At 41.2% G+C, this 15,645-nt stretch overlaps 1 protein-coding gene across 1 annotated transcript in view; it reads left to right on the forward strand.

Moving 5' to 3' along the window:
- Nucleotides 1–15,645, forward strand: part of RAI14 (retinoic acid induced 14) — a 120,965-nt gene that overhangs the window by 20,684 nt on the left and 84,636 nt on the right. Inside the window, exon 2 of the mRNA XM_081942876.1 lies at nucleotides 107–177. Within this exon, the coding sequence (XP_081799002.1) occupies nucleotides 142–177 (36 nt within the window). The 5' untranslated portion in view covers nucleotides 107–141. The remainder of the gene's footprint in view (nucleotides 1–106; nucleotides 178–15,645) is intronic.

Consider the following 15,645-nt stretch of genomic DNA (forward strand, 5'->3'; position numbering starts at 1 on the left):
CTGTATACTCCATTTAAGAAAATGAAACTGTTGCTCATTAAATTTCAACCAAATGTAGCTGGAAACATATATATTCTTTACACTTCTGTTTTTTCTCCCTACATAGGTGCTGAAAGTGTGTAGGATTTGAATGGAAAAAACATGAAGAGTTTGAAAGCCAAGTTCAGGAAGAGTGATGTAAGTATTCAGTGGCTCAGTTTGGCTAACTCTCATCTGTTTTCACTTCCATTCCACATTCTTTTGCTTCCAAGATGATAAAACTGAAGGTTAATAAACTACAAGAGCAGGAGTGGCAACGCTTGTAAAAAGAGACTGGAAGAAGTAATAGGATGACAAATTGCTTCTGTTCTAGACAAATATTATGAAATAATTGTTAGGATGAAATCATGGGTCACCTAGCCAACCTTAGTTGATCTCAAAAAGCTTAGCTGCATCAGACCTGGTTAATTATTTGAACAGCTGACATGCTAAGCAAGCAACCAAAGAAACACAGAACTGAGCAAAATTAGAAAATTTCCTTGAAGAAGCTGGCAGTAAACGTTTCTATATTGTTTCAAAAAAAATCTGTATCCACCAAGAATTAAACTTGACACGAATGAGAGTTTTATCGGCAAGTGCATAAGTTGCATTCCTCTTGAGGTGTGAAAAAGACAATTTCTGTTGGCTTGAATAACTCAGCAAACTAGGCCTTCCCTTTAAACTAATCCACTTCATTAATTAATCTGAAAAAAGCTAATATTGCTCAACTGAACTTTACTATCCATCACACCTGGATATAATCTTAACTATTGAGGACTGCATGCTTGAGGAAGGATTATATAATTCTTCCCTATATACAGTCTATAATGTATAAATAGGATGGACTATAGAAGGAAGGACTCACTGGAGAAGAGCCTAATACTGGGAAAGATTGAGGGCAAAGGAAGACAGGGACGGCAGAGAATGAGATGGCTGGAGTCACCGAAGCAGTAGGCGTGAGCTTAAATGGATTCCGGGAGACGGTAGAGGACAGGAAGACCTGGAGGAACGCTATCCATGGGGTCGTGATGGGTCGGACACGACTTTGCAACTAACAACAACAGGTGTATAGATTGTATAATGCATGTGCATACCTTTAACCAGGGAATTAAAGGTAACACCAGTAATCAGTGTGATACCTTTAACCAGGGAGAAAGTCTTCTACTTGAATCCCTGAAAAACTGCTGCAATTCAGCAGCCCACAATTGGTTGGGTCTCCACATCCTGCTTACTCTTAACTCATGGTGTAGAGATCATAATGGATGGCTCTAGGTCCAAGCCAAGCGCAACATGCAATAGCTTAGCTTAGTTTCTGAATTCATTTGCATTAGAGTCACTCCCATTAGGCTTCTCTGGATTATCTTAAATGAAAAGCAAGAGTTACATATTTAAAAGTTATGCAGAAAAAACTACATTGGTAGAAGACTATGTTTCTGTTGATCAGGGTTTTTCTTGTGTTTATCTTTTTAAGAACAATCGGTTATTCTTGTTGCAGAAGCTGATAATGTTCATGATTGGCTGTCTTTTGTATCTGGAAGACTTAGTTTTGACAATTGCTGGGGTTTCATCCTCTGCAAGTCATAAGACTATTGAGGAAGGCTGAGCATATTGATTCTTCTGCATTGTACCTCAACACATTATCCTATTCATGCCTTGGTCCTAGGCGTCTGCCTCAGCTTGTCAGGAAGCAGCTATCCTCTTAGGTCAAGCATTGACCAAAAGGGTGTATGTGTGTGTGTGTGTGTGTGTGTGTGTGTTGAAATTTCACTCATCAGATTCCTTTAGATGGCTGTTACTGTAGTTTATTGGGTGGTCCTTTGTAAAAGGAAACTGATGAGCCATATATGACAAAAGTTGCTTTCCAAATTGTTGCTATGCATCTCAGGCATTCTGTAAATTTTAGCTTTTTTATTTTGCGTATGAGCAACACTTTTGCATTCATTCATGTTGACTGTCTCTGGATGACAGGGGTTTTTTTAATAGCTGAAGAGAAAAGAGAATGTCTTGGGTCTGCAGGAAGACTGTTTAGTGATAATACAGGCTGTTTTTTCCCTTGTGTCACAGATTGATGCTTCCTTGCAGATCTTTGGCATTTGTCCCTGCCAAACATTGTCTAGCTCTTAAGAATCAGCCAAAGTTCTTCAAAAGGTTTTTTTTTTCTTGTTGGCTTATTTAAAAAGCAGTAATCCAGTGTGTCCAGCTTGGGTGCAATGCTAAACAACCAATGAATAGAGATGCCTATTGTTTGTTATTCCTGCTGAGTAATGTGCATGATAAAAGCATGGAGCCAAGCACATTTGCTTCTTCAAAGTATCCCAGGCTGGTTGGGATGAGGTTCTGGCACCAATTTTTTGTAAATAATTTTTGGGATGCTATTTCCTTGGTTGAAGGAAAAGTCCAAACCTGCTGATTCCGTTAAATTAAGTTGATTGATTGTTTGCTTTCTTTGAAATGTCTGGAGAAGAAGGCTTTTAACAAACAAAAAGGATATTTTCTGGTCTGTTCCCATGCCTGGTATTTGTAAAATTTTGCGGTTTCTAAGTTAAAAGAGAAAGAAATAGGGAATTATATCAGTCTGGGTAATGTAGTCTGTTTTTTTTTAAAAAATAAAGCATTTTAATATCCTATAAAAGATACTCCTACAGCTATCTGTTGCTATTTTTCCAGCTTCTTTCTAATTCTTCTTCTTAGTTCTTCTTTTCCTGAAACCCTTGGCATACAACCTGTTCCTTTTCATATCTGCTTGTAATCTGCCCTAAACTGAAACATCTGCATATAGTTTCCAAGTTGATTCTTTCCTCCACTTTTCCATTTGTTGTTGGTTTTTTTTTCTTCTGATTGTAAAGTCCTTGAAAAAGAGTTCTTTCTCCTTATCTTTGGCCATAAAGAAAGTAGATAACATGCATTATAGAATTGAACAAAATTAGCATATGTTAGCCCCGAGTCCCTTTTTGGGAGAGGGGGCGGTCTAGAAATCCAAGAAATAATAATAATAATAATAATAATAATAATAATAATAATAATAATAATAATAATAATAATAATAATAATAATAATAATAATAATAATAATAATAATAATAATAATAATAATAATAATAATAATAATAGTAAATTGGCACCCAGACCCCAGGGTCCCCCCCCCTAATAATAATAGTAAATTGGCACCCAGACCCCAGGGTCCCCCCCCCAAAAATCTCCAAATCTCAATGAATTCTTATTCCACCTTTACTTTCTTTCAACTAAATGAAACTAAACTAAAATGGGGAAAAAAGTATTGAATAGAAGCATGTTGCACGCTGGCTATCTGCAGCAACTTTATTTGCACAAATGCCTCAGGATTCCACAGAGCTTTCACTGGGTTAGAAGATAGCATCTAGGACTATTTTCCCTCTGGTGAATAAATGCATGGTCAATCTGGTAAGTGGCCTTCTCATTTTGGAACTGGCCATGGTGTAATGGTATGTGGGAATGACCTTAGGAAAAATTTCAGAAAGGACCCTTTTATCCGGAGGGTCTTGTCAACCTGCTGCTGTCTCTGCTCATTTAAAGTAAAGGTTCCCCTCACATATATGTGCTAGTCGTTCCTGACTCTAGGGGGTGGTGCTTATCTCCATTTCAAAGCCGAAGAGCCAGCGCTGTCTGAAGAAGTCTCCGTAGCCATGTGGCCGGCATGACTAAACGTTAAAGATGCACGGAATGCTGTTACCTATTTTTCTGCTTGCATTTTTACATGCTTTAGAACTGCTAGGTTGGCAGAAGCTGGGACAAGTAACGGGAGCTCACTCCGTTATATAGCACTAGGGATTCGAACCGCTAAACTGCCAACCTTTCTGGTTGATGTTATATTCCTTTCCTCCCTGACTTCCGATCGGGGATTCCCCTGTTGTCAGCCAGCAACAGCCATGCTGCGCCTTAGCCAATCAGGCGCGGCATGGCTGAAGGCGGGCTGATCGGCGTTCCTGATTGGTTCCTTGGCCTGACAGCTCTTCGTATAAATAGCTGTCAGGCTAAGGAACGGGTGTTTTCTCTCCTGTATTACTTCTTGTTGTTATTTCAAATAAAATAGAGTTGGACGTTCCTCAGTCTGTCAAGCCTCGTCTTTCCCCACACTTCTTCAGTTGACAAGCTCAGCGTCTTAGCCACTGAACCACCATGTCCCTCATTTGGAGGCGTTTTAATCCTCAGTTTTCCTCCCCCAGAAATCCTCACTAATTCTTAATTTTATTGTAAGGTTCAGTTAACAGATTCTTGCAAGACTGAAAATATTTCTCTCCTCCTTTCCTTTTGCTTTCCACAAAACTAGGGAGAGTCCCTCCTGAAACCTTTTCCTCCTTTTGTGGGTGGAGGTGTTTTTTAAATGGTGGTTGTCCAGCCTCTGGGCTCTTCCCTCCGTCTCCCAAAACCATTTCCTCATATTTACACACATGCTTGTAATGGCTCCCAATTTGTGAGTAGGCCCATCTCCATGACAACCATTTGTGACTGTGCTCTCAGTAGGCTAACAAAATTCCTAATCTACTATAATTCATAGGTTTGCCTACTCTATGTATAAACATCTTGAAAAAAATAATAATGTGATGTCTCATTCCCTGACATTTTCATTTAAGAGGAATCTTTCCAAATGAAGCTTAGTGAAAATGTCAGACACATCGGTAAAGGCAAATCCAGTTGTGGCTTTATCAACAAGCGTTTTGAGAAAATATCTTTATTTTGTTATATTTACCCTTTTGATTATTATTATTTATTATTTATTAGCGTTTATATACCGCCCCCTCTCCCGAAAGGGACTCGGGGCGGTGTACAGTCCGTATCAAAATACAACAAATTAAAACATAGTAATAACTACATAAATACGTATATGAGAGGAGGATAAAATATGCCAAACTGTACAGCTAAATAAATAAATCGAAATGTATAAAATTTAAAATCCCAATGTCATATAAGATTAAATTTAAAAAACTATCCCTCTAAAAACCAGTAAAAATGTGTATGCCAGGAGGTAGACGTTATAAATTATGCCAGACCAGCCAGTCGGAACAGGTGTGTCTTCAATTTCTGTCGGAAGGAGCGGAGGTCAGTAGTGGTTCTAATGTCAGGGGGGAGGTCATTCCAGAGGGTTGGGCCCATCACAGAGAAGGCCCTACTCCTCGGTGTCGCCCGTTGGCATTGCCTCGTGGACGGCACCAGGAGAAGGCCCTCCCTGTGAGAGCGAATTGGCCGCAGGGATGTATGTGGGAGGATGAGATCCCGCAGGTAACTAGGCCCTATGCCATGGAGCGCTTTAAAGATGGTAATCAGAACCTTGAAACGCACCCGAAAGACTACAGGCAGCCAGTGCAGCTCGCGCAGGAGAGGTGTTACGTGGGAGTACCTAGTACTCCCCATGACTACCCGCGCGGCTGCGTTCTGGACTAGCTGCAGTCTTCGGGCGCGTCCCAAGGGAAGCCCCATGTAGAGAGCGTTACAGTAGTCCAGGCGAGACGTCACCAGTGCATGAGTGACTGTGCGTAGGGCATCACGGTCCAGAAGGGGGCGCAATTTGCGCACCAGGCGAACCTGGTGGAACGCCCCCCTTGCCACGGCTGCCACATGATCATCCATTGACAGCCGGGCATCTAGGAGGACGCCCAAATTGCGCGCCCGTTCCACAGGGGGCAATTGTTCGCCCCCTATGGCCAGTGATGGAATCAGCTGGCTGAACCGAGGTGCCGGTAGCCACAGCCACTCGGTCTTGGAGGGGTTGAGTTTGAGTCTGTTGTCCCCCATCCAGACCCCAACGGCTTCCAAACATCGGGACATCACTTCGACAGCCTCGTTGGGGTGGCTTGGGGTTGAGATGTACAACTGAGTATCATCAGCGTACAGATGGTACTCAACCCCAAAACCACGGATGATCTCACCCAGCGGCTTCACATATGCATTGAACAAAAGGGGCGAGAGGACCGACCCCTGCGGCACCCCACAAGAGAGTGGCCTCGGGGTCGACCTCTGCCCCCCAGTCAACACACATTGCATCCGGCCGGAGAGGTAGGAGCCGAACCACCGTAAAACGGTGCCTCCGACTCCCATCCCCTCCAGCCGGTGCAATAGGATACCATGGTCGATGGTATCAAAAGCCGCTGAGAGGTCTAATAGGACCAGGATAGAGGAGCAACCTCTATCTCTGGCCCTCCAGAGATCATCAACCAACGCGACCAAGGCTGTCTCGGTGCTGTGCCCGGGTCGGAAGCCGGACTGGCGTGGGTCTAGATATACGGATTCGTCGAGGCGACGTGGAAATTGCTGCGCCACCACATTCTCAACAACCTTCGCTAAAAAGGGGAGGTTGGAGACTGGACGGTAATTAGCTAGCTCCGTTGGGTCAAGTGAAGGCCTCTTGAGCAGGGGCCTCACCACCGCCTCTTTCAAGGCAGTCGGTAAGAAACCCTCCCTCAATGAGGCGTTCACCAGGCCCAGAAGCCAGCCTCGCGTCACCTCCCAGGATGCCAGTACCAACCAGGAGGGGCACGGGTCCATTGAACATGTGGTGGGTCGCAGCCGTCCACGCAACCCGTCTAAATCCTCGGGGGCAACAGAGTCAAACTCCTCCCAGAGTGGGCTCACAAGACTCACTGATGACGGCTCGTCCGGTCCACTGGGGGGGGGGCATCCGCTCCGGATCTGAGCGACTTGAAAACTTAAAAGTTGTAAATAAAATGAAATCAATGTTACAGAGTTCTACATACATAATTGCAGTGGCATTATTAGGATCTAGTTGAGTTCTGATTGTTTACTTGGATTGGCATGAAACAGGATTAATTTCATTGAAAATCATTTGGACTGAAATTGAGAGGAGTGGGAAAGGCTGAGCTCATATATTGCTTTTAAATCATAATAAAATTAGCTTGTTTGGGTTTTGTATATTATTGAATATACAAAATGTTGTGGTTAATTCAGTAACCTTACTTAGTGCTATACAGGAACCCAATCAGATAGAAATTAGGAATAGCAAATCAGGTAAATAGTCCTATCTTAACCTTCTTCAGTGTGGTGCCCTCAAGATGTGCTAGGACTATAATTCCCAAATTCCAGGCAAACATAGAATAATTGTGGCCAGCCTTAATTCATCTCAAGGTCAAGAGCTTGGAGAAGAATGCCTTATTAGCATTTTATTCCATCTATGTCCAACCAGATGCTTCAGGTACCCCAACAACCACTCTATATCTATCAGTACTGATATGAAATAGGACAGAGAAGGCAAAATTTATACTGATGAACATTCAGGCCAATTTTTCCTTGCACTCATTTGTTCACTCCTTAGTGGTATTATCTAAAGAGCAAGCTTGTACTTTTGCATAAACATCCCGACATTGTTCCAAGGAATAGCCAGAGAAAGCTGCATATCTTTGAGGTTAACCACAGAGCTATCCAAGCAGACTCTGAAGCTAGTCCAAACTCTGGTTTTTAAATACTTGAGACGCTTTTGAACTTAGATAATAGTGACTAGCTTATTATCATTGGCTTTTAAATTCTGTGATATATTGTAGACTTGGAATAATGCCCATAGCAAATATTTGCGCTTCTTTCAGCTATCTTTGAATGGAGGTAGTGCTATTGCTTTTAAGCAGTGGGAAAACATTTATATATTTCATGCACCATGTACTGTTTTGTCATTAAATGTGTTAATTCAAATTCTGTTAAGTTCATTCTGGGTGATGAATTTATAGAAGTTGGGTTGCTTTGTCTTTGAGAGAATCCCAAGGGTTCAAATATTGTTTTAATAGATACTCACTTGTGAAATTTTCTTGTGTTCTAGTCATATTTCTATGTAAAGCTTGTTTTTCTTTTGTTGGAGGGTATCATCTGTTTCTGCTAGACAAAATCACTCTTCTGAAGGGAGGTAGTCAGACATATTAGTCTGGAGAGTGATAAAAAAATAGTTATAAAATAGTCTTTTTTGGAGTTTTACATGTTTTCTAGCTCAGTAAGAGGTTGAGTCATCCACATGTGTGGTCTTTCTTATCCATTAACTTGAGAATAAAAACAGAGAGTGTTGCATTTGGAATTGAGTTAACCATAATTTGTTGCCCTACAGTAGTGATAGTCACACTGTGATTTGAGACCACCATGTTGTCTGCTGCAGTCTCTCTACCTGCATCAGCTAAATGATCTGCTCATTTCTCCCTCTTACCGAAATGTATGATCTGGCTGGACAAAATCATTCAACAACTCAACTCTCCTCTTTCTCATATCTATCAGCTGGGCAGAAGAAAGTCTGCAATTGTTGGTAATGATTCAGGAAAATAGATCAGTGGCTGAAAACGTGTACATTGACACATGTTGTTAGTTGCGAAGTCGTGTCTGACCCATCGTGACCCCATGGACGACGTTCCTCCAGGCCTTCCTATCCTCTACCATCCTCTGGAGTCCATTTAAGCTCATGACTACTGCTTCGGTGACTCCATCCAGCCACCTCATTCTCTGTTGTCCCCTTCTTCTTTTGCCCTCAATCTTTCCCAGCATTAGGCTCTTCTCCAGGGAGTCCTTCCTTCTCATTAGATGGCCAAAGTATTTGAGTTTCATCTTCAGGATCTTGCCTTCTAAAGAGCAGTCAGAGTTGATCTCCCCTAGGACTGACTTGTTCGATCGCTTTGCAGTTCAAGGGACTCGCAGGAGTCTTCTCCAGCACCATAGTTCAAAGGCCTCAATTCTTTGGCGCTCAGCCTTTCTTATGGTCCAAGTTAAACAGCCTTACATTGCAACTGGGAAAACCATAGCCACATACATTTGATTATATAAATAGCAATGTGGGTGTGTTACAAATTCTAAAAACATTTATGAACAAATCTCAGATGCAGTTAGCAACTTTTGAGGTCATATAAGAGACAGCATAGTTTGCAGCTGGATAATGTGTGAGGTAAGGGGCTCAAAAAGACACTCTAATTTCCCGAAAATGTCTAGTCCACCTGGTAAGCTTGACATGTTCCCTACAAAGCATCTCTGGATCTTGACTTCTAAGATCATTCCAACATACCATTGTACAAGTAGAAGTATATAATATTACACCAAAGGAAAACTGTATGTAGGAAGTACAATTATGAATATTAAAGTATGGAATTCAGTTGAACAGGAGATCCAATTGCTTCTAGTCCCTTTGTATTCAAGAGGTTTCTACTGATGAATGTTCTTGACCAGCAAATTGTTTATTATTATGGCAAAGATTGTTATTTAAATGAGGAAGTGATCTTGTACACTGATGTGCAAAAGGGCAGAGCCAGAACTAATAGACCCAAACCATAGGGAAGTACATTCAAGGTAGGTATTAGGAGGAATTTCCTGATAGTAGAAGCTGCCAACCAGTGGAATAGCTTGCTTTAGTACGTTCTTCTTCATTGGAACTCATGAAGAGAGACTGGATAGCTATCCATCCAAACTATTTTAGCAGATCCTGCAATGGATGGCATTGGATTGGATGATTGCGAAGTAAATTATTCTGATCTTTTCCTGAAAAATATGAACATAAAGATGGAAATTGGGCAAGATTAAGGATGATTGGGTTAATTGCATCGTTCTGCATTTTATGAATATTAATAAATACGGTTGGAAAAAAAATCTATGAACTACTCTATCTGGTGTACCAATCCAGTACTACACTTCAGGATCAACTTAGAAATATACAATGCTGCTTTAACATATACTGATAGTATGGTAAATATTATGGGTGAACTTAGCCAGTTACATGGTACCTACGTGGTTCAGAGAAAAACAGGGAAAATCTTGCTCTACTGTGTGAGCAATGAGCAAAGTAATCCTTGACATAAAACCATTGATTTTACTACAATTCAAAATTATGATGGTCTTGAAAAAAAATGACTTACTCAAATTTATGACTGTCATACCACGCTCTTGGTCATGTGATCTTAATTCAGATACTTGGCAACTGGCTTGCATTTACAACTGATTGCAGAATCTGCAGTCACATGATTACAGTTTGTGACCTTTTTTGCTGATTTCCAACAAAACATACGCCTTAGGAACGATTTGCTTAACAACCACCATAATTGTTGCAAAATCAAGTTCAGCTGTAGTGACTTACAGTGGAAATTCCCATTCCAGTTGTGATTATAAATCGAGGACTAGCAGTAGATACTTAACATGTTGAATCCAGCAGTAGTAGTTATTTTTATTTTCCCATCATTCTCATATCCCTTTGAAGTAAGTACTACATTTGGAGGGCCAAATGTAATCACAGAGCTTATTTTGTTCTACAGGAAACTTTCAGAAAAATAACAGGGAAAAAAGAGTCATGCTCAGGCCAAGAACATGGAAATCTGTTTCTAGTGTGTAATTTTCAATGAGCAGTCTTAACTGAAGAGTAGGAGGGGGATAAAAAAAGAAGAAAAATGTTCTCTGTTTAACAGGAGAAACAAATCTCGCCTCCCACCCCTGCTTGATTTGAGAGCAAGAGTCTGAAGGACAGCTGGCTCTGATCTTATCGACACCTCTTATAAAAGACTTCCTTTTAATCCAGCCAGAATAAATTTCTTGGTTTTTATTTACTGAAGATTGGACTTGATTTATTAAAACAGCTCCTGGCCTTAAAAAGATTCCAATGTTATGTGGAGGCAAAATAAATCTGTAGTCCCCCAATCTGGTATAGAAAGGAAGCTGATTATGTATCAGAAATTCAAAGTTCTGGTGTGAAAGGAAAACGAGAAAATATAAGAAAAACAAGTCAAGTGAATCAAACTGAGTTGTAAAAAGCTTTCATTGAAACATGTAGTGTAGACTTTTTAGCTCAGTTGCCCTAAGCATAAGTCATATTTTAAAGTACACAGATTCCCCCAAAATTTGGATTGTTGTAGTTGTTTTTGAGAAACTTTGAATGTTATCACTGCTATATCATATTACCATAGAACCATGATGGTGAACCTATGGCACATATGCCACAGGTGGCACCCAGAGCCCTCTCTGCGGGCAAGCCAGCCATCGCCCCAGCCCAGCTCCACCGCGTATGCGCATGCCTCCCACCGACCAGCTGATCTTCGTGTCTCTACAGCGCATGCGTGGGGGAAAGGGCACACATGGGGGATGTGTGCAAGCATGTGAGGGTGCTCGTGTTGCATTTTGGGGGTTTGCGCACATGCGTGCACCTCTGTGCCCCGTTTTGGACCTGGAAGGCCTCCTGCACCTATCTGGAAGCCAAAACAGGGTGCAGGGAGTGCTGCATGAGCCCCCCCCCTCCGTGTCCCATTTTGGGCCTGGAAGACCTGCACCAACCTGGAAGCAAAAAATGGGTGGGGGCACAGGCATGGGGGACGTCCATGTATGCATGGGGGACATGCGCACATGCATGGGTGACACTAACTTTGCATTTAGGGGGGTGCATGCACGCGCACGCTTTGGGCACTCAGCACCAAAAATGTTAGCCATCACTGCCATAGAACATGGTATAATACTTTATAAATGGTGGATACATGGAGTATGGGAATTCCAGTTGGAATCATGTGGAATAGTTTGGGGGTAACACACTAACCCCTTCTGTCAAAACTATTAGAAAACTCAAGCTGGGAAGTGGGTTCTCTTAATGGCTCTTAAGAGCTATTTACTCAAAAGTTGGAGACAGCTCATCTTCCATCACTGTTGCAAAGCTGAGTCTCCCACCCTTCATTCTTCCGCTATAAACTTGACCTGAATGATCTAATTGTCCTAGAGGTGATGGCAGGAGACCTGGTGGCCTCTGAAGATATCATTAGATAGGTAAAATGTATGATAGTAAAGAAAATACATTAATAGTAAGCAAATTCCATACCATCTTATTCAGTGGTGGGTTTCCAATTTTTGTACTACTGGTTTGCTCGTGCGCATGTGCAGAAGCGTCTGAGTGGGTGGGCTGAACCTCCTGCCACCGCTACTAACGGGCCACCTGATCCGGGCTGAACCGGGAGCAACCCACCTCTGATCATATTGGTGTAGGTGAATTGATGCAAAATACTATAGCCGCCATAGTTGTGTTTGGATCTTTTAAGCATTCAAAGGAGCCTTTCCTTCAGAAAATAACTAGCAATTCATAAAGGGCTTTTTGCTGTGCTTTGTGATGTTGGATTAGAATGATCGTGGTTAATACTGTCATTTGGAAGCAACTCATTTTGGACATAGCTTCATATATGTAATGGTTAGGTGAAATAGAGAAAAGCAAATGAAACCAAGAGTGGGAAAATACTGATGGGGATTTGGCTAATCTTTTATGATTTATTTATATTTCATATTTCTGAACTACCTGTCACCCTCGGAAAGGGACTCTGGGCAATGATAGTACATTTCTTGTCACATCAGTGTCTCCTGATGTCTCTCAAGAGGGACAGTGGCCAGGTTGATAGAAGAGGCATATGAAATGGGGCTGCTAGTAAAATTTCAAGGCTCCTGGATCTGTTTTGTGAAATCTCACTTCAAAGTTATCTGAGCAGAAGTAGGAACCATCACTTCCATGAACCTGATGAAAGCAGCATCAGGATGCGAGGTCCTCTTGCTTTATCCATGTATTCCACATTGTGACTCACCTACAAAAGGTTGCATTGGGGCAACCTTGCGTTCATCATTTATCTCTCTGAGGCTGCTACTGCAGCATCTAAGCAGTGTTATAAAAACTCCTTCAGAAACAAATTAAAAGCCAGTGCTATTGTAACTTTGTGTATGAATTTGCAAAAGGAACATAATTCCGTTCTAAAAATACAGTGGAATTCATATAAATATGTCGCTTTCTGTTGCTATTAGAGGCAAAGGCTTGCAACATGGGATCACCCAAAATGCACTGCTGGGATTCAGGCCTTAAACTAGAACGCTAAATGCTTAAAGCTGCAGCGCAGAGGTAGCCCAAAGCATTTTGCTTCCTGATTTAGAAGAGCAAGATACCATCATACCATTGTTGATTAGCTTGATTAGCACTTACAATTTATATCTAACTGGTTTTTCCAACTTAATTTTTTCACAAAGGGATGAGTTGAGTCCAAAAGATAGATAGGAAATTGAACTACTCCCTATTTCTTCATGTAGTCCTTGACTTACAATCACAATTGGGACTGGAATTTCCACTGTAAGTTAGTAACACAGTTGTTAAGTGAAACGGGCTTCCCCTTAGTCAGAAAGTCACAGACATGATCATATGACCCCGGGACACAACGATTATAAATATAAGTCAGTTGCCAAGCATCCAAATTTTGATCATGGGATGCTGCAATGATCATAAGTGTGAAAAACAGTAATCAGTCACTTTTTTCAGTGACGTTGTAACTTTGAACAGTCACTCAATGAACTGTTGTAAGACAAGGGCTACCTGTATTAGGCCAACAGTTGGCATCATTAGTAGTTGAGATTGATGAAATGCTGTAGAGTTTTCACTTCTCAATAAAATGATAGTCAGCAGCGTAAAGTCCAAGGGGAATATCTATTGAAGCATTATTATCTTTGTCTACAGCTGTGCTGACTCATCCACAAGTCTATTGCTTAGAGATAAAGCAGTCTGAACACAGCTCACAGATGTGAAATATTGTCCGTCTTTGTCTAAAAATATGCTGTATATCAGCAACACATTTCCCAATATGCTTTTCTCTGGTGGTTCAAACTCTAGGAGGTGTTTGGTAAGTATCAATTAATAACTGCTGTAAGCAATTAATAAGCAGTTACTAGGGGGAAGCAGCCAAGGTTTGAAATGTCTCTTGGATTAGAGTAGAAATTCACCAATCTGTTTTTTTCAATGGGCATCCAGAAATGGGACAATAGAAATGAGATCTCTTGAAAGAATCTAGCTGTTTAGTTCTGAACACTTAAGCAGTCTTTCTCATAGGGTGGATTTGATTTAAATCAAGTCAATTTAAACCACGGTTTAAATCATTTAAATCACTAGCAAAAGGGCTTGATTTAAATCAACTCAATTTAAATCATAATTTTTAAAGAGCAACTGTCACCACTGTCCTGCAGTGGTGGCTCCTCTTGCCCACTGTTGACTCACCGACAGTCCCAATATTGCAGAATTTGCAGCCTCATGCAACATAACTAAGCTCCATTTCATGCTGAATAAACTAAATTATTATTGTACCTTAAATAGAAAACTACCTTTAGATAGATTTTTGCACCAAAAGCATTTTATTAAAATAAATTTAATAAAAATATCCGATTTAAATTAAAAAATCCATTTTTTTTAATTATTATTTTTTAAATCATCGATTTTTATCTACCTTGATTTCTCAACCTTGGCAACTTTAAGATGCATGGACTTAAACTCCCAGAATTTTCCCTACGGGCCAAAGAATTCTGGGAATTGAAGTCCACTCATTTTAAAGTTGCCATGGTTGAAAAAAAACTAATTGAGAAGATAATGTTTGGTATGTTCTTCTTTCCATTCTGCAGTCATTTGTGCAGCCTGATGTGATGGGCAAGGAGTTGCTGGGGCACACTTGCTTCATGTCCATGCAACCTGTTTGTTTTATGAGTAGCAGCAATGTACTTTGCTACCAGTTTGAATAGTATATGCTAGTACTTAGTAGAAATAAATATGTCCTGCCTCTAACATTTTCCCTGTAAGGAACTGAATCACTTTTAAATGGTTTGGTTTTTTTTCATTTAACCTACTTTCTCTGTGTGCTAAGCCTATGTTTTACCTTTTTCTTAACCAAGTATATCAGCCAACATAAAAGGAATCCATTGCACCTTGTTGATAGGCTAAAGGGATGTAGAGTTGGGATGTGGGAGTGAACACTGAACCAGCCATGCTTTGGCCTTGGAAAATGTACATTCATTTGCCATAATTATACTTTGACTGATTGGCAGAAAATTACATACCAATAACCAGATTGGAACGTATCTGCTGTAGCAGACTACAGCGTTGCAGTAGTCTCGTCTGGACTACTGCAACGCTCTCTACATGGGGCTCCCCTTGAGATGTACCCGAAGACTACAGCTAGTTCAGAATGCGGCCGCACGGGCCATCATGGGGAGTACTAGGTACTCCCACGTAACACCTTTCCTGCGCGAGCTGCACTGGCTGCCTGTGGTTTTTCGGGTGCGTTTCAAGGTGTTGATTACCATCTTCAAAGCGCTCCATGGCACAGGGCCTAGTTACCTGCGGGATCGCATTCTATCACATACATCCCTGCGACCAATTCGCTCACACAGGGAGGGACTCCTCCGGGTGCCGTCCACCAAGCAATGCCAACGGGCGGCGCCTAGGAGTAGAGCCTTCTCTGTGATGGGCCCAACCCTCTGGAATGACCTCCCCCCCCCGATATTAGAACTACTACCGACTTCCACTCCTTCCGACAAAAACTTAAGACTCACCTGTTCCGATTAGCCGGCCTGGCCCACTTATAGTTCTACTCTTACCTCCTGGCGGATATTTTATTTGGGATAGCTTTTAAGGTTAATGTTTTAAATTTTTAAATTTTTTAAAAAAATTTAATCTAACTTAACTAAGTTGTACAGGGAACTTTCACTACCTCCTCCAGTCCTATGTTTAATTTATTTATTTCATACTTATAACATGTATATTTACTGTTCAACTATTTTAATATGACTGTACACCGCCCCGAGTCTCTTTTGAGAGAGGGGCGGTCTAGAAATTCAATAAAGTTAAGTTAAGTTAAAAAAAAAA

This window comes from Natrix helvetica (assembly GCF_964273705.1).
Source record: "Natrix helvetica genome assembly, chromosome: 2".
NCBI classification, from domain to species: Eukaryota; Metazoa; Chordata; class Lepidosauria; order Squamata; family Natricidae; genus Natrix; species Natrix helvetica.